The 15,844-nt window shown below is 45.7% G+C and overlaps 1 protein-coding gene across 2 annotated transcripts in view; it reads right to left on the bottom strand.

Moving 5' to 3' along the window:
• Positions 1 to 945: 945 nt before the first annotated feature.
• Positions 946 to 15,844, bottom strand: part of GPC3 (glypican 3) — a 371,347-nt gene continuing 356,448 nt past the window's right edge. For both annotated transcript variants that reach the window (XM_032474511.1, XM_032474512.1), the window contains one exon: positions 946 to 1,468. In XM_032474511.1, coding sequence (XP_032330402.1) covers positions 1,296 to 1,468 — 173 coding nt within the window. In that variant the 3' untranslated portion in view covers positions 946 to 1,295. The remainder of the gene's footprint in view (positions 1,469 to 15,844) is intronic.

Below are 15,844 nucleotides of genomic sequence, written 5' to 3'. Positions count from 1 at the left end.
CAACTCTTTTAGCTTCTCCTCTCCTTGTCCTCAAGTGGGAGTCGAGTTCTCACTCATTGGAAAGAATCAACAAGTTTTCTTTTGACTTGACCTGGCGAATGGGCAATAAGCCAGGCATCAGAAACAATGGCGAGTTGGTCATTTCCAAGGTTCTTTAGCAGCAGAACGTTCAAGTATCATCAGCATTAGCACCATTATTGTTCAGGATGTTGTATATGGAAGAAGCAGATTTAAGTAATAATACCGGGCCTGCAACTGACGAGCGCTGTGTTGGTATTAGGATTGGCGCAGACCTTCAGCTCCGTGAGAGCAGGGAGCAAATCTGGTCTCTTTTCTGTTGTCTCCAGCGGCTGGTGCAGTACCTGACACCCAGCAGGTCCGCAAATCCTACCTGTGGAATAAACGACCATTGAAGGACGCCACCGGAGGCCAAGGGCCAGCGCTGCTTCCTGCACATCCTGGGGTTCCCGGTGACCACCTCTGCAAACTGCCCCAGGTACCTGCTGGCCCCGCCGTGTGGCAGCCCCTGGAGAAGGGGGACAGAGAGCAAAGAAGCTTGGGGACTGACTTCTTTGCACTGTTTGGGCCCCCCTCTCCGGGCTGGGGGAAGGAAGACTATTGTGTACACAATCCACACAGAGGATTTCTGTTTGGGCAAAACCTGGTCAGCAAAGTGAAATGTGTAAAGAGAGGGCACTTTTCTCAGATGCCTTTAGCGTCACAGGAGAGACACTCTAACCCGAGGTTTGTCAATGGAGATGATGGTTGGGTGTGTGTTGGGAGGGAGTGGCTTTGACTCAGGATTTGAGGCCAAGATTGCTACCCACCCAAAGGTGGGCAGGGAAGGAGGGGGGTTAGCTTATGCTAAATATAAAGCAAGGTGAGAAAGAGGAAAAGCACTGCGTGGTCACCACACGCCGGGGCTTACAAAAAAGACCTGACACATTTTTATTTGAGCGTTTATTTATTTTTTTTTCCAAAGAAATCCATGCAAAGAGAAAGAGACAGAGAGAAAAACATGGCAACCATGTTCTAGCAGCCAAACATAGGAAAATAATTTGGCACAGTTTGATTTTTTTCTTTGCAAAAGGACAATCTATATACTACCACTAAAATTTACCTTCCTCCTAAAGATACCATTTGATTTTCGAAAACATAACGCATGGTTAGTCTTCTACTTCATGGCTGGAGGAGGTGTAGAAGATAAAAAAATAGAAAAAAAGAAGAAGGTGGTTCCCTTTATAGAGGGAGCCCAGAGGTGCTGGCGGGCGGCACGTGTGCGGGGCACGCGGCCGTCAGTGCACCAGGAAGAAGAAGCACGCCACGGAGACCGCCAAGCTGGTGAGGACCTTCAGGGGGGCAGGGCCGTTCCCGAGGTTGTGAGAGGCAGTGATCTCACTGTCCTTCTGATGATTCCCATGTTGCTTGCTTCCAGGAGCATCGTCCACGTCCAGATCATAAGCCAGTTCTGCCGAAAAGAAAAGAAGGACTTGAAATGCAGGCTCACGGACAGCGTCAGGCGTGCGCACTTCACGGCTCCAGCGCTAGTCTGGACGGCTGGGATGCCCCAGCTCGGATGCCTTCCTTTTGTCGAAAGGAAGGCCCCCAGGAGAGGGGAAGAAGACAGGTGTGTACATAGGGGGCCTGCCTGAGGAGGATGCCTAGCATCGCCCCATCCAGAGATGAGGCCAGCAGGGGGCGAGCTGACTGCTCCCCTCCTGCTTTCGGCTCCACCCACACCCCAAGGTGCATGCTGGCCTTTCCACATCTCCTGCCCAGCAAGGCTGTGCCTGAAGGTCACTGTCACCACATCTCACAGGTATCAAAACCTCAGGTGCCGTGCGGGTGACTCCATGTGGGTCCTTGTGTGTGTGTGTATGTGTGCATGTGTGGTTTAGCAGGGGAGGGCACATGGTGGACGCCAGTGTACTTTTCCTGGGCCCTGCACCCCAAACAGATTTCCCCTGGGAACTTGGCTTTAGAGTTGAGGATACAGTAGTTTGCTATTGGAGGTTGTTTTATTTTTCCCAACTATTTCTTCTTTTTTTAAAAATTTTATTTTATTTTTTGGGGCGGTAATTAGGTTTAGTTTGTTTGTTTGTTTGTTTTGAGTGGAGGTACTGGGGATTGAACCCGGGACCTTGTGCATGCCAAGCACACACAATACCACTGAGCTATACGCTCCCCCCCTCAACTATTTCTTCTTTTATCTATTTGGTCTTTCAGCCCCCCACCCCAACGCACACAGACACACACACAAAATTGATATAACACATAGGATTTAAACTGATATCAAGCAAATTAAGAGTAAGGAGAGGCTAATGGGTAAGGGTCTTCCTTCTTTGACCATATGAGCTATAGTCATGATTTTGAAAAGAAATTGGGGCATTGGGGTTGGCCCAATGAGAAAGTCTCCCAGAAGGCGAATCTAAGCAGACAGTGGTTTGTCAGAAATTCAAGATGGCTGGCCCAGACCCAGGGCTCAACTTCTTTTAGAGTTGCTTTTCCAGATTTAGAATTCAAATCTACTCCCTTGGCTTTTCTAGACTCAGTCACCAATGTTTCTATTTCAATAGCATGTGAAGGTGATGTGACACAAGCGACCTCAGCAGCCAACTGTCTTGTGGCCAACAGAGCTGGAAAGATCACTTGGGAACACTGAGATGCATAGCAACAGTCACAGAGGAAGTGACTGGGATTCTGCAGAAGGAAGGAAGGAAGGGGAAGGAAGAGCTCCTCTTACAGGGGATGAAACATGCAGTAAGTCACAGGAAGACGGTGTGAGGATTCAGCTGGTCCGGGACGGGTACAGAGCAGGTTCTGGACCGGGGCTGCCGTGAGGCTGGCATTGCTGAGAGCAGGCAGCAAGGTCAAGGTGAGCAAAGCCAGAGGGTCTGCTTACACAGACCACAATACTACTTTCCAAAGGGCTGCTGCAGCTTATAATACCACCAGCAGTGATGCGGGACCCAAAATTCCTGTGCCTCAATCCAAGGAGGATAGTGTAGTGAGTATAAGATGGTATTTCGAGGTTTCTTTAGTTTGTATGAATCTGATTATTAGTATAGATGAAGCTTTTCTATGCTTTAGTTTACTAATTATAGTTCTTAATGAATAAAAGTTCATATCCTGTGCCTTCTTCTCTAATGGGTATTGCTGTTTTGCCTATTTGAGAATATGTAGTTTATCAAATCCTTTGCCTGTCACATGCAATACAAATAATTATGTTTTCTATAATTTTCATTGTTGTACAAAGAAATGATGATGTCCTAGTTTTAATATGTATGAATCTGAACACACTTTGCCCTTCTAAAGCTGGGAAAGTTTTTCTTCTTGATATGCTGATAATAATGCATATCAAAATTTCCAGGGAACCCTCTTACTGGGGGGAAAAGTGATTCAGAGCACTGATCTCCATTCCCTCTTCCCCCTAAAAGAAATAGATACAAAGAAAATAAAAAGAGAAAAAGAACAAAGAGCAGTGCTCTACTTGGAAATCAGACCTCTTTCTCTGAAAGGTGAACTATGCCGAGCGCTCAGGGAAGGCCAAGGTCAGCTGTCAGTCGGCAAGGATAGCACAGGCTTAGCTCAGGATCAGGTTGCACCAAGGCTGAGAGCACACGTGGCTCTAGCTGTTGAAAGCCCAGCCTTGAGTCTCACGGCAATTTCTCAGCTTAAATGAAGAGGAGTATTTTTAGGGCTGATCTGAATGACAGCACTCTCAGCAGCGCTTCCACATTCCTTTCCCGGATGTCCCTGCCCAGCATCGGATGAAACAGCATCTATTAACGTGACCACTCAGCTCCCACCACTCCGCTCTTGATCTTGCTCTTCAAATAATCTGCGAGCACGACTCCATTTTGTGTACGGTCGCAGTTATGGTAAACCCAGTGGTTACGTTAAATCCGGTAGTTTCTGATCTTTTTGCCACCAAACGCCTCTTGCGTTATGTCCATCTCTTGGGCCCTATGTTTTGAAATTACAAAAGTGTCTACCAATTATGGAGTCCTCTCTGTGGGCCAGGCACTGTGCTAAGCTCTTTATATCCATTACCTCATTTCATTGAACTTTCTCAGCAACGTGATGAAGCAGGTATTGTAAGTCCCATTTTCCTGATGAGGAAGCTCAAGCTCAGGCTACTTTTTTTGCCAATATTTTCACAGCTGGGAAGCGGCAGAGGAACTATTCAGACGCAGAACTGACTCAAACCTTGTACAAAGCGCGATCATAAACAACCTGAAAAACAATCTATCCACCAAATAGACTGCGGTGATTAAGTAGTAGTGGATTCCTTCTTGGAAAATAGAACTCAGTCAGAGATACCCTGCCAGAGAGAACTAAGACGCATGCGAGCAGTCAGTGTTTCCACACACAGCTGATCACATACTTGGTTAGGTAGCTTATTAAGCTCTGCAAAATACTGAAAAGAGCTCTAGGTTTGGGGACCCAGAATGGAGTTATATCAGTTCTAGTTCCCTGAAGAAATCAGCAACAATCGCCAAGGCCATTAGACACCCCCCTGGCACAAAGTCATCTGCCTCCAAAGGGTCCCAAGGGAGTATTCAGAATAATCCCTTCCTGAGCCTCCTAAACTGGGGCTACAGGCTTCCGGACGGTTTCCACTCGGCAGCAGCAGAGCGCTCTCAGCCAAGCCTGTAGCTGGGCCCTTGTGGTTGATACTGATGGGAGGTCCAGCAAAGACACACACTCCAGACCTGCACCACCATCACAGAGATTAGAGCTGGAGGGGACAGCTTAGCCAGACCAGGGCACACCATGGGAGACAGAGGAAAGAAGGTTTTGAGTCCAGAGAAATATGGGCATTCCTGGACAGGGGAGAGCTAATCCAACTTAATTCAACAAACTCAATGGTAGCCTACTATGTTCCAAGTATTGAGCTAGAAGATCGGAGAAAGGCTGCCTTCAGGAATCCCACACTCTAGCAAGGAAAACAGCCCGACAGACAAAGCAACGGGACCCTTGGCAGAAAGTAGAAAGGGTTCAGATACGGGCACAAGCAAAACATCAGGGGGACAGGAGGGACAGAGGAAAATTCCAAAAAAGAGCTCCTGGGAAGACTTCTTGGACAATGGGGATATAATCTACACCATGAAGAATGGATGGAACTAGGGCAGGGCTAAATGAAATGGTTATTCACTTCAGGCAGGGGGCTCAGCTTGAGCAAATTCATCGGTATCAGACAGCGAAGATACAAGTAAGGCACCTCTGTGGAGGGTGGGAAGGTGTGTGTTGCGTGGTGGGAGATAAAACGTAAGGGAGGAAGGACAAGTAAGGGCTGAATCATGGGGGATTAGGAATGCTAAGACTTGGTTCTGTGGGCAATGGGAAGCCACTGAAGGTTGTTAAGTAAGGAATTCACACAATCTGATTTGTGTCTTTCAGAAAGATCGCTGTGGACAGTTTGGCGGCCAGCCCTAAGTGGGTGGGAGGAACTCATCAGATATCTTGTCTTGGAAAAAACAAGAAGCCTGTGGGAACAGTATCTGGGGATCAGCCAGTAGCAGATAATAAAAGAATTCTTTTAACCTACAAAGAAGCTAAATCTACACCAAACCAAAACCTCATTTTGCTATAAACCAGATGCATTATGGGAATCACCACAAAGCATACTTTTTAAAATCATATTTTTAGGTTTATCAGTGATTTTCCAGAATCTATCTTTGTTGTATTAGGTACATACTGTAAAATGCATATAAATTGTTTCTAGTCTTGCAGTTGAATGTCAGCGCAGAGACATTCTGCAGTGAGAACCTTTTGGGCCAGCAAGGAGATTTTCATGCTAAATCCAAAAATCTGTTTCTATTTGTGATCAGTTTAACTACATTCGGAGGGTAGACCCAACAGTCTGTACTAATTACACACTCAGCCCTGACTCTCATTTTGCTCTTGTGTCCTTTGTGTTGCAGATTAGATAATCCCTTTAAATGATCATTAGTCATTACGGTCTGTATTTGGTGTTGAAGAGTTTTCTGCATTGGGTGGAGCCCCCCACCCTCAGTGACGCAGAGCCTCCTAGTGGAATTCCTAAGGAAGCCAGTACCATCCTTGGAGTCTGGAGCCCTGGGTTCCAGGCCTGGCTCAGTCCATGATTTACTATTTCACCTTTGGCAAGTCATTTCCCTCTCCTCAGGGACTCAGTCACCGCATTTTGCTACGTCAGGGTGTTGGACTAGATGAAGTCTAAATTTCCTTCTAGTTTTATTTCTCTCTGATTCCGGCTCTTGAGGCCCAGTGAGGGACACAGCCTCCTGCAGGCGCCATCACTCCCCTATCCATAGCAGCCAAGGTGGCTCCCCTGACTCGAGCATCTATGGGCAAGCAGACGCAATCAATTCCTTCTCTTGGGATGTGAGTCTTTCTGGTGATGTTTACCAGCTACAAAATTCTGAATCCTCTCTCTACTTGAGCTGGTCTGATCTTGGATAAGAAACCCTGGCAATAAAATAAATCCACACTACAATGTTTTTGTTTTCTTTCAACTCAGGCATAATAACTTCTTCTAAAGCCAGTACACAAAGCTTTGGGGGAGAAGTTGCTGGGCCTGGGGTGCATCAAGCAGGCGTGCACAGGCAGCCAAGGAAGATCTGTCAGCCAGTGAGACAAATCTGTGGGCCCTCACAAGCCACTGGGGTCTTGAGCATATAATAGGATGCAAATGCTCACCCTCTGATGGCATGGCCATCAATGGGGGCAATGCGCTGCTCCAGGGGCCTCGCCCACACCAGCAGGCAGACTTTACAGGGCAGTTATCAAAACACCAGGGGAGTACACTCCACTATGGAAAACAGGGTGGTGATTCCTTAAAAAACTAAAAATAGGGTTACCATATGATCCAGCCATCCCACTCCTGGGCATATATCCAGAGGAAACTCTAATTTGAAAAGATACATGCACCCCAATGTTCATAGCAGCCCTATTTACAAGATATGGAAACAACCTAAATGTCCATCAACAGGTGACTGGATAAAGAAGATATAGTATATTTATACAATAGAATACTACTCAGTTATAAACAAAGAATGAAATGTTGCCATTTGCAGCAACATGGATGGGCCAGGAGATCATTATACTAAGTGAAGTAAGTCAGACAGAGAAGGACAAACATCATATCATACCACTTGTATGTGGAATCTAAAAAATAATACAAATGAACTTATTGATAAAACAGAAACAGACTCACAGACAGAAAATAAGCTTATGGTTACCAAAGGGGAAAGGTGGGGGCAGAATAAATTGGGAGTTTGGGATTAGCAGATACAAAGTACTAAATATGAAATAGATAAACAACAAGGTCCTACTCTATAGCACAGGGAACTATATTCAATAGCTTGTAATAACCTATAATGGAAAAAAATTTGAAAAAGAATATGTATGTGTGTGACTGAATCACTTTGCTGTACATCCGAAAGTAACATTGTCAATCAACTATACTTCAATAAAAGTTTAAAAAATATTTTAAAAACCCCACAAATGTATACAAACAAAACCCCACCCTGAAACTGCCACATACCAGGGGAGTGAATGCCGCTGCTGAGCTGAGCACGGGGGTGTCTACCTCGCTAAGCCTGCACCGGCTGGTGGCTTCAACCCGGCCCCAATACAGCAACAGAGCAATACCCCTCTCCCTGCGTTGTGTGTTTGCCGTGTGTGTATTTGCTGTGTGCCGTTGGCCTCCAGGACGTGAATATGCAAAACCTTCAGTACCTGCCTGGCAGGCCCCAGAGGCTGAAATTGGGGAAATCACTCCACACGGTGTTCATGGCACCACTGCTCGCTCTGCTGCCCCTTCGCACAGAAGCCTTTGAGCCCCGTCACTCGCTCCGGAATCCCCAATAGACCTTGGTTTCCTTGTCCACCCCTCAACACACCCTTCCTTCCTGCCACGTCAACTCCCCCTCCTCAACCTTGTGAACTTTCAGGTGTGAAATGACTGCTTAAGACTTGAAAGCAGAGGAAAGTGACTTTGCTAATGACCCAAAGGTCTCCAGGAGTCTAGATTTTCTTCTTCATAGATCAGACGAGGGGGAAATGGCACACTTGAGGCCTCTGGTGTTAGTTGGCCTAATGGGACTCCTTTTAGGGCCCATTTCACAATGTGCCCTAAATGTGTGTCACTTCTTGACAAGTAAGTGAGCTGCCACTTTTGCCAATTAAATGACTATAAATTCTGGGAACATTCCAATGGCCTCTCCTGGAAGAGGGCTGGGGCCATGAGATGCCCACTTCATTTCTTACAGCTAATTCCAGCCTCCAAACATCCTCAGTTGCAATGCAAGGCCGTTGAAGGGACACGTGGACTTTGGCATTAGTAAGGGCACGGCCTCTCGCTGCAGGCCCTTCGGTCTGGGGTTTGTGTGTCTTCAGGCTACGCTGCAGCGGCTGGGGGGTACGTGAAGCCATGGCAGGCTTCTTCCCAGGGGCTTTGCAGGAGAAGTACACTATTTTATACTGAAACATGCACGGCTGTATGATGGAGTAGAAATGCGCTATTTGCAAACTCATTTAAGACTTCATAACATATTTCATATTTACTAGGACCTTCAGGTTACATCCCAGAGCCTCAGGAAGAGGTGTTCCCTCTCACTCTTCACTGATGTATGGAATCCTTGGGTCGAAAGGTCTTAAAAGCACTGTTAGGACACCTGAGTTACCTGGACTCTGTAAACTCCCAAAGCTGGGCATTCTGACTCCCATATTCCTGGTCAATGATTTAAGGTAGCTTTTTCTATAACAACTTCCTTGTCAAGAGGGGAATGCCACAGTAATTGCCCTTAACTGGGGCTCGGACCACTTCGTGTCTAATACACAATGGTTTCCTGGGGATTCGGCCACTAACTATGCTCCCCTGTTGCCTTGAGCCATTGAGAAAGGAACAAACACAAATATCACTTAATCCCTTTGGAAGTCAGATCTTTTCACTGCAGCATCTTGTTATGACATGGGTACATCATGAGTCAGGTCACAGTCCCAGAAACAGAACAACTCCATCCTGGAAATTCTGACCGTGTGAAGGGGTGGTGTGGGCGCTGGCCCTCCTCCCCCAGCCCTGGAATTCCCGCCGCCTTCCACAGTGGTGTCACGACTATTATTCTCCTGTCTACAGAGCGTTGTCGCCTGAGGCTGCCTAACAGCTCCACAGGAATCGCAGCTCATCAAAGCCTTTCCTTCCCACAGGAGAGGTTATCTCGTTCCCATGGGAAGTCATGGGCCCAAGAGGCAGTGGAATATGAGAAGCCAGTGACAGAGACACTGTTCAGCTAGGGCCAGGGGAGAAGACGAAGAGAACGGGCCTCCAGAAGGCAAGGGAGGAGGAGGGTAGAGCTCAGGGGTAGAGTGTGCGCTTAGCATACACTGGGTCTGGGGTTCAGTCCCCAGTACCGCCGTTAAAATCAGTAAATAAGTAAATAAACCTAATTACCTGTCCCCAAAACAAAACAAAACAAAAAACACTAAAATGAAAGAAAAAAAAAAAGAAGGCAAGGGAAGAGAATGCTTTAAAGAGGGGAGGATTAGCATGGTGGCATGTTAGAGGTCAAGAAAAGTCAGGACTGACAAGATGCTACCGAATGTGTCCACTCGAAATGACGGGAGGTTTTTGAGAGAAGTTTCCGCAGGGTGGGTGGGTCAAAACCCAGGTGGCACTGAGTTGAGAAGAGTAGGGGCTGATGTGGGGTCACCAAGTACTGATGAGCCTTTGGAGGGTGTTGAGAGGGAGTGAAACGAAGCACTGTCATCCTGACTGTGCCTGAGGGATGTGGCGGTGCTATCAGTGTCACAACACCTGCACAACCAGCAGGAGGTGCCTGCAGATGGCCTTTGGAAATGATATATTCTCGTTATCTCTGATGCATGAACAAACAGTACTAGACACTCAGATACCCGTCTAACAATGGTGATAGCAGATTGTTCACAACACCCAAAAGGTGGAAGTGACTCGAGTGTCTGTCAATGGATGAATGGATAAACCAAAACGTGGTCCATCCATACATTGGAATATTTTTCAGCCATGAAAAGGAGTAAACTGACACATGCTACAAGGTGCATGAACCTCAAAAACATGATGCAAAGTGAAATAAGCCAGTCACCAAATACCACATAATGTATGATTCTATTTATATAAAATATAAATAGGCAGAAGAGGCAAATTTTGGCAATAGTGGTAATGGTTGCATAACATTGTGAATGTAATTAATGCCACTGAGTTGATATATAAGGGTTAAAATGAAAAATTTTTTGTTATATATATTTTACCAGGATTAAGAAAACTATAGAAACCAAAAGATAATGGCATCTGGGTGGCGTCCTAGTTCCTAAGGGGAGTGCGAGTGCACTATCCCTCTGGCATTTCACTCTGTAGACAGGTGAGTGTGTGTGAATGTACCTGAGCATCCACCCCAAATGGTACCCCTTCAGTGCTTTGAAAAGCAAGTCAAGTTGTCCAAAAGAGTTGAAATGAATAGATACTTAAGCACTGCTTTTGAATGGCAAATATGGCTTCTCAACTGGGAATGAAGGAAGAGGGCAATTTTTGTCAAGGATTTTAATCCGAGGTGAACTATTTTAAGAGAAACTTATATACCACCTCAGGAAACTTACATTTACTTTTGTGAGTCACGCAAAGGATGCTAAGCTGAAACTGCGCTTAAAAAAAAAAACAACTCAATGAAGGAATGAATACACTCTGTTCTCATTACTTTAAAAAAATTTTAATGGTTTAGACTCACAGAGCTCTGTTTATAATAGAAATTTCAGGCATGATGCAGCTACAAAGGTATGCATCTTGGGGCTTTGAGGATGTAGAAGGAAAACACAAAATGTCACTTTTTGTAGCCAAATCAAATTGCTAGCGGGGAGGGGATGTGTCAGGAAAGCGAGAGAGTGGCCTTTCAGTCCCTTGGAGCCCAGGCTGCAAGTTGCTCAGTGAAAAGCTCTTTGATAGTATTTGGAGCAGGGCTTTAGATATGCCTGAATAGGAAAGCCCAGTCTGGTAATCTTCCATTTTTAATCAGTCATGCTAGATCTTACCCCCAAAAAGTCCCTGAGAGCTAAAATGCTGGCAATGTCCTGGCAATGCCCAATGGCAAAGGAAAATTACTAGTACAATAGCCAACGGGTCAAAATGGCTCAAGTCCCCGCAAACACTCAGCCTGGGCATGGGAATGTCACAGGCCAGAAATCAGCAGCAGGCAGGTGTCCTCAGAAACGAAAGATGACTCAAGCCTCCCTAAGATGTTGCATCTGAATCTGTGCCCTAAAAACTCTCCAGTCATGAAATGCCTCCCTCATCATCAGTGAGGTTTGAGGAACTGAGGCTATTTTCCCCTCAATTTACTTGGAAGAGCACATTGTCATCCAGGCTCCAACCTCCTGCCTCTTCCCATCTTCGGATCTAGACTGTCAGTAAGTCGCCATTCTAACATTCACACAGGTACCATCTTCTCCATCTCTTTCCTTCAGCCTCTTTCTCCCCACACACTCCCCACCCCCATGGTCCTCAATGTCCCAGCTAGAGAAGAAACTCGGTCCTCTCCAATGGCCCCCTGCTGTCCAGGAAGAAAGAATGTTCTATTCTGTGACAGCAGGAATAAAATAATGCTCTTTTTCTTAATCACATGTTGAATCACACTTCTCCCTTCCTCAGAGTTCTATGATGACTCCCTACTGCCTGTGGGATAAAGTCCTCCTTCCTCAACATGGCATTCATATATTGGGAGGGAACTTTAATTCAAAAAGATACGTGTACCCCAATGTTCATAGCAGCACTATATAAAACGGCCAAGACATGGAAACAACCTTAATGTCCATCAATAGACGACTGGATAAAGAAGATGTGGTATATATTTATGCAATGGAATATTATTCAGCCATAAAAAAAGAATAAAATAATGCCATTTGCACAACATGGATGGCCCTGGAGATTGTCATTCTAAGTGAAGAAAGCCAGAAAGAGAAAGAAAAATACCATATGATATCACTTATGTGTGGAATCTAAAAAAAATAGACAAACGAACTTATTTACAAAATAGAAACAGACTCACAGACATAGAAAACAAACTTATGGTTACTAGGTGGGGGTGGGGAAGGGGCTTGGAAGGGATAAATTGGGAGTTCGAGATTTGTAGATACTGACTACTATATATAAAATAGACAAACAACAAGTTTCTACTGTATAGCACAGGGAACTATATTCAATATCTTGTAGTAAATTATGGTGAAAAAGAATAAGAAAACAAATATATGTATGTTCATGTATGACTGAAGCACTGTGCTGTACACCAGAAATTGACACAACATTGTAAATGGACTACACTTCAATAAAAAAAAAACCCAAAAGAACCCCCAATACATGGCATTCATGAGCTTCTCCATATCCTCTTGGGTTGCTTTCCAGTTTCAACTGCCCATATATTTCCTCCCAGTACCATGTAGTGTGGTCATACTACCCCATTTATCATTTGCCAAAAATGGCAAGTACTTTGAGGTTCCCATGTCTTTCTTCCTGCTGTTCCCTTAGCTGGGGATGGTATCTCTCTTTTCTTCTCTCTCTCAGTCTTCAATTCACACGATACTTCTTCCAGGAAGCCTTCCCTTCTCACCCCAGCCCACATGAATCACTTCCCTCTCTGATTATTAACTGGATGGTACTTCTATCATAGTACTAATTTCAACCTGCGGCACCATAGCATTAGTCACTCACGTAGACTAGGAGCCCCATCAAAGTAAGAAATGAGTCTTTCCCCTCTCTGTAGCTCCCACACGGTTCTTGGCTAGCACAGACACAGACAAAAAATGGAACGAATGCATGCATGCACGAATCACATATCCCCAGTCTGCTGAGAGCATGAAGAAGAGTGCCCTCCTTAGCAGAGACCCTTCCCAAGGAGTATCCCCTCATCAACTGATGGTTTCCTCAGGGGAAGAAGTCCCGCTGAGCGATACTGAAGACAAGACAAAGGCCGGGCCAGTGGTGGGCGTGGTTCAGGAAGCCAATGGCAGGGCTCAGACCCTGACCTCTAGACGCCAAAGCCCTTCTGACAATAGCCAGTTCTCCTTACCCACAGCGTCAGGTCACTGCACTCAGCGTGGATGGAGTCTACGAGATTATTTCCTTACACCTTTTTACTGCCTGGAACTCGATGCCGTACTGTGTTAGCAGGGGACACATGCCAGCATTCTGTGTGCCATGCTGGGCAGGAAACAGGCTTTCTGGTGAGCAGATTCCACTTATTTCTCACCTCGAACCGTCATGATTGGGTTCCTGTAACTTTGATCCATGCCTTTGCCTCACAGTCTACCCACCCTGGGCCACACCCTGCCCTTTCCATCACCACCCACCCCCAGTGCCTGGGCTGCCGGTGATGGGCGTTTCAGCCCCTGTCTCTGCAACAGCAAAGCATAGCTTCATTACTGAAGTCCCTTGCTTGGCTGTAATAGTACAGAGCGGTAAGGCTTCAAGTCCCACATGCCAGCACCCCTGCCCCTCGCAAAGGGCTGTGGGATGACTGCCAGGAAAATACAATTACATGCTGGCGCGGGAATAAATGCAATTCCTTAACCTAAAAGTTCTGTGTTTTCATTTCCCCTCCTTTCCATTTCTCTATTCACTTCTTTTTCTCTTTCCATTGCTCTTTAAACTCATTTCCATTGTCCGATTATTCCCTTCTCTTCTGTCTCGTTGTTGGGTTACCAAGCATTCTCTCCTGTCTCCACAGTGATCTTCTCCATATCCTTAGGCAAAGGGCAAGCTTGGAATCCTCTGATGCATTTTGAATGTTAAAGACGCTTTTCTGTTCCTCTGCACTTTGACTGAAACCCCTAACCTGGGTCCCATTTGTTCTAGAAGAGGTTCTAGTATCTCCTTCCTTAATCTTCCATCAGTGTTTCCATGGCCTTCCTGTTCGCCCCTCAGCACCATTCCTGCTTCTCAGCTCAGATTCCCCCATCTGCCCCCCAGCTCCCCTGACCCACTCCGGGGGCACTGCCTGCTCCCCTGGCCCCGCGCACACGCCCTTTGTTATGTCCCTTCTCTCGTCTTCATCTCAGATTCTCCTTGCTCTACAGCCATGCCACTTTAGTACTGCTGTTTCATAGCCTTGTCTTTCTCCTAAAAGGAAAATGATTTGGACCTAAAAGACATAAAGAACTCTCTAGTAATAAGTGGAATCTGACGATTGTGTAGGCTGCCCCTAGGCAGTGGGATCTATCTGTCTCTGGAGGTGGTCCACAAGAGTCTGGACAGCTGCTTGGTAGAGAAATTGGTGAATGGACTCAAACACAGAATGAGGAGGCGAAGGTAAATAACCCCTGATGACCCTTCCAACCCTGAGATTCTAGGATTTCGTTCAGGTCTTTAGAGGTCTCATGGCAGGATGAAGGGTGAAGGGACAGAGTTCAAGTGATCTTTGCATTCCTCCCTTTAACACAGACACTGTCTGGAGAGGAATCTAAAGAGACTGCTTTGGATTCTCTTGCAAAGAAAGGGATCGCTGTCTCTTGGAGACCATGACTAGCTTAGAGATGAGGGCTTTAAGTTTGCCAAAGAGTTATAAACCAAGACATAATTTTAAGGGAGTAACTACCGACTTGTCTAGGGTGGGGAGAAAGAACCACAAAATCTGTCCCACTTACTAAGGTAGGGGCTGAGTCTCAGAAATAATGTGACTTTATCAGGCAATATGAAATGTGCAGATATGGTATGGGACGGTAATAGGAGGACACTGACTGTAGACAAGACAGAACACCCAACTCAGGAAATGTTTCCATTGAATTTTTTTTCCTGCCAGTAGGAAACAGTAGCAGTAATTTGCAGGTGATAGACATCTTGCTCAGTGCAGCCACATAATGGTATCACTCAGGATCCAGAGGAAGAAAAGAAGACGCATCAGACAGAGAAAATTCATCTGGGAAACATGATTAAGACGTAAGCTGGAAGGACTCAAGGGGGAGGCAACTGAGAAGAAGCGGGATGATCCTCACACCACTAGCTCTGCAGCATTAGAACAAGAGCAGGCAAGCCCAGAGGGACGCTGGCAAAGGCGAAAAGATGCCAAGTGGCCCAAACCCACAGCTATAAAGATGTAAAGAGGGAAAAGGGGAATTTTACTACAAAGAGTGGCAACCAGATAACTAAGAAGGAGCATAAAAAGCAGCAGAAAGATATTGAGCCAAAATAAAAAGAAGATGAAGTTGGTAAGAAATAAATACTTTAATTAAATAGGAAGGGCAGCCTCAGTTCCTCAGAACTAGGAAGGGGCAGAAGTTTTCCATATTGTATTTACCTGTCTACAGAATATGGCAAATGTGCCTGTTAACTAAGACAATTACATCTCATTGGCCAAGTCAAATTAAGAAAGGAAATGGCTGAGAAGAACAAGGCATAAGGCCATTAGCATAATAGAGGTATCAGAAGATGAGTGATGAGACTTCAGAGTGACAAGGCCTTGCAGGGACAATAAAGAAGCCATGTTGAAACACACTAAACTGCAATCAACAACAATAACAGGTCAGAACTGGGGCCTTCTAGTCTGGCACCCTAAGCTTCGGGAAATATATGCTAAAAGTAATAAATACAGCAACTGTACTGCGATTATCCAAAGGAAGATGGGGAATAGGGTGGTAACATCTGTTGCTTGGTGAAAAGCGAATCAAACACATACAGTAGTTTTTGATATTGCAAGAGAGTGGGAGAGGATCAGGATGTGGCATCAGGAATGCACGCTTCCTTATTTCATGGGGCTTTCCCCAACTAATTAGGAAGAAGAGGATAGACTGGAAAGTTCTGCTTGGAATCAGAGCTTGCCCCAAACTAAATGCCAATAGATTC

Source organism: Camelus ferus, chromosome X (genome assembly GCF_009834535.1).
Source record: "Camelus ferus isolate YT-003-E chromosome X, BCGSAC_Cfer_1.0, whole genome shotgun sequence".
Taxonomy (NCBI): Eukaryota; Metazoa; Chordata; class Mammalia; order Artiodactyla; family Camelidae; genus Camelus; species Camelus ferus.
Note: the sequence above shows the minus strand (reverse complement) of the source record. Positions and strands in the feature narration are given on the sequence as shown.